The sequence below is a fragment of the Sinocyclocheilus grahami genome, unplaced genomic scaffold, assembly GCF_001515645.1.
Source record: "Sinocyclocheilus grahami isolate Dianchi unplaced genomic scaffold, SAMN03320097.WGS_v1.1 scaffold419.1, whole genome shotgun sequence".
Classification (NCBI taxonomy): domain Eukaryota; kingdom Metazoa; phylum Chordata; class Actinopteri; order Cypriniformes; family Cyprinidae; genus Sinocyclocheilus; species Sinocyclocheilus grahami.
Genome location: NW_015505598.1, coordinates 39,180 through 41,668, shown reverse-complemented (window position 1 = coordinate 41,668; position 2,489 = coordinate 39,180). Strand labels below are relative to the sequence as shown.

The 2,489-nt window shown below is 39.0% G+C and overlaps 1 protein-coding gene across 1 annotated transcript in view; it reads left to right on the top strand.

Moving 5' to 3' along the window:
* LOC107551273 (cytochrome P450 2C42-like) overlaps nt 1-2,489 on the top strand; it is a 7,946-nt gene that overhangs the window by 2,540 nt on the left and 2,917 nt on the right. The window contains exons 2-7 of the mRNA XM_016232811.1: nt 219-381; nt 467-616; nt 733-893; nt 1,165-1,341; nt 1,466-1,607; nt 2,169-2,356. Coding sequence (XP_016088297.1) covers nt 219-381; nt 467-616; nt 733-893; nt 1,165-1,341; nt 1,466-1,607; nt 2,169-2,356 — 981 coding nt within the window. The remainder of the gene's footprint in view (nt 1-218; nt 382-466; nt 617-732; nt 894-1,164; nt 1,342-1,465; nt 1,608-2,168; nt 2,357-2,489) is intronic.

The following is a 2,489-nucleotide window of genomic DNA, read 5'->3' as shown; positions in this document are numbered from 1 at the left end:
CTAGAGGACGCAGTGTCTCGTTCCCCTCAGGGAACCATGGTTACATAAGTAACCCGAGACGTTTTCATTGGTGGATTAAGCTGTGCCACAGGGAGATTTCTTTTTTTTTGTGTGTGAAACATTGGTTTTAGAGTAGCAAATTACATATATTCTGAAATGCTCAAACACTTGCTGAGTTTGCACTGGTGTGTGATGGTAAACTGTATTCTTTCAAACAGTGGAGCAAAACCTATGGGACTGTAATGACGGTGTACCTCGGGCCTCAAAGAATGGTGGTTCTGGTCGGTTATGATACAGTGAAAGAGGCTCTAGTGGACCAGGCAGAGCACTTTACAGGCCGAGCACCCGTTCCATTTCTGATCAAAATTCTGAGAGGCTACGGTGAGATGAATGTAAATTTTTGTCAAAGACAGATGTTGTCTAATGGAGTTCATTCTAAATTTCGATACCTCTTACATGTTTGCAGGTTTGACCATTAGTAATGGAGATCGCTGGCGTCAACTGAGGCGGTTCACTCTCACCACGCTAAGGGATTTTGGAATGGGACGCAAACGAATGGAACAGTGGATTCAAGAAGAGAACAGACATTTGCTGAAGAGCTTTGAGGAAACCAAATGTGAGAGAAGAGAGCATTTAACATTTCCACCTCATGAGTTCAGTACTACTGCAGTGATACACATTCTGCACTCACAGCTGTCAGAGTTGTGTGATAAAAAAATGTTTCTCCTTCAGCAACACCAGTTGACCCAGCCTTCTTCCTGAGCCGGGCTGTGTCCAACGTGATCTGTTCATTGGTGTTTGGGCAGCGCTTTGATTATGAAGACAAAAACTTCCTGCACTTGCTCCAGATCATCTCCAGGCTTGTGCGCTTTATCAGCAGCCCCCAGGGTCAGGTGAGCTGATGGGACAGTCTGGGGCAGGTGATGGAGCAAAAAAGATAAGCACAAGATATCCCAAACTATTCTTTCAGTTTAAAAGGAAAAGGAAACAGGTTGCTTACAGGGATTCTTATAGGACTTCTAAAATAAATGATAAACTGATAAAAGCATGACAGCAAATTAGAATGCACAGGGTGTGACAAAATAGCCAAGGCTCACAACTAGCAACTTGGTTGATCTTTAAAGAATGTGAATGTCTCCTTAACTAATTTTTCAACCCCAACAGCTGTACAACATCTTTCCTAAACTAATGCAACTCTTGCCTGGTAGACATCATGCCATGTTTAAAGAGATAGAAGACATCAAAGCCTTCGTCTTGAAGAAAATCAAGGAACATGAGGAAAATTTGGATTTTGGTGACCAAAAGGACTTTATTGACTGCTTTCTTATCAAACTCAAACAGGTATTGAAAGCAAAATGTAAAACTATTTGGATGTTACTCTTTTCTTATGTCTTCTATTTACAATAGTATCTATTGTTCAACAAAGTATACAATTTATGTTCCGTTTCTTTATGTACTACAAAAGGAGAAACACAATCCTGACACAGAATTCCATAAGGATAACATGTTGGGGACCGTTTTGAATCTGTTCGTAGCTGGTACAGAGACCACCAGCACAACTCTCAGATATGCCCTGATGCTTCTTATCAAGCACCCCCACATACAGGGTATGTTCAAAAGACATACGTAGGGACTACAATTGCCCTCCTTGCTTTTAAGGGCACACTACAAGACTATGAATCACGGTCCTCAGTCCACAGTCTCATTTGATGTGGTGTTAAGAATATAGATAAGTGTCCAGTAAGACAGTTAGATGTTTATTTTATTTTTTGCTCTCACTTTCCAATCTCTCTCTCTCTCTCTCTCTCTCTCTCTCTTGCACTTTTTCACTGTTTCATAGTCTGACTAGTCATTATTCATAATTGCTTTCCTGATCCACCAGATTTCAAATTATTTTGTTCAAGCTAATTTGAAACATATTGTAGCATCTTTGATAAAAGAGCATTGGTAACAGTCATGTGCTGTGATCACTGATTTCTTGTCTAAAATATTAAAGAAAAATCTTGCATTTGTAGTGCGTGTTCGTTTTACAGGAATACTTTTTAGCTATTTTTATCTGGTGTATAATTATTATTTTTATCTGGTGTATAGTTGTTTTTATTGTTATTATTTAGTCCACAATTATTGAACATATATAAGAGTAGCAATGACATTTTGATATATTTCAGAGCAAATGCAGAGGGAGATTGACCAAGTTATTGGACAGAATAGAATACCTACAATGGATGACAGGAAGTCCCTCCCCTTCACTGATGCTGTGATTCATGAAGTACAGCGCTATCTTGACATTGTCCCACTAAATGTTCCCCATTATGCCACACATGACATCTCATTTAGAGGTTACATAATACCAAAGGTAAGAATTAACACATACAGTGGTCAACTCCTCTTATCTTGGAGATTACTAGATTATATTGTCCTACAATGGCAATTGTTACAAAATGCCCAAAAATATTTCCTAATAATCTCATGTCAATGCAGTTTGTTCA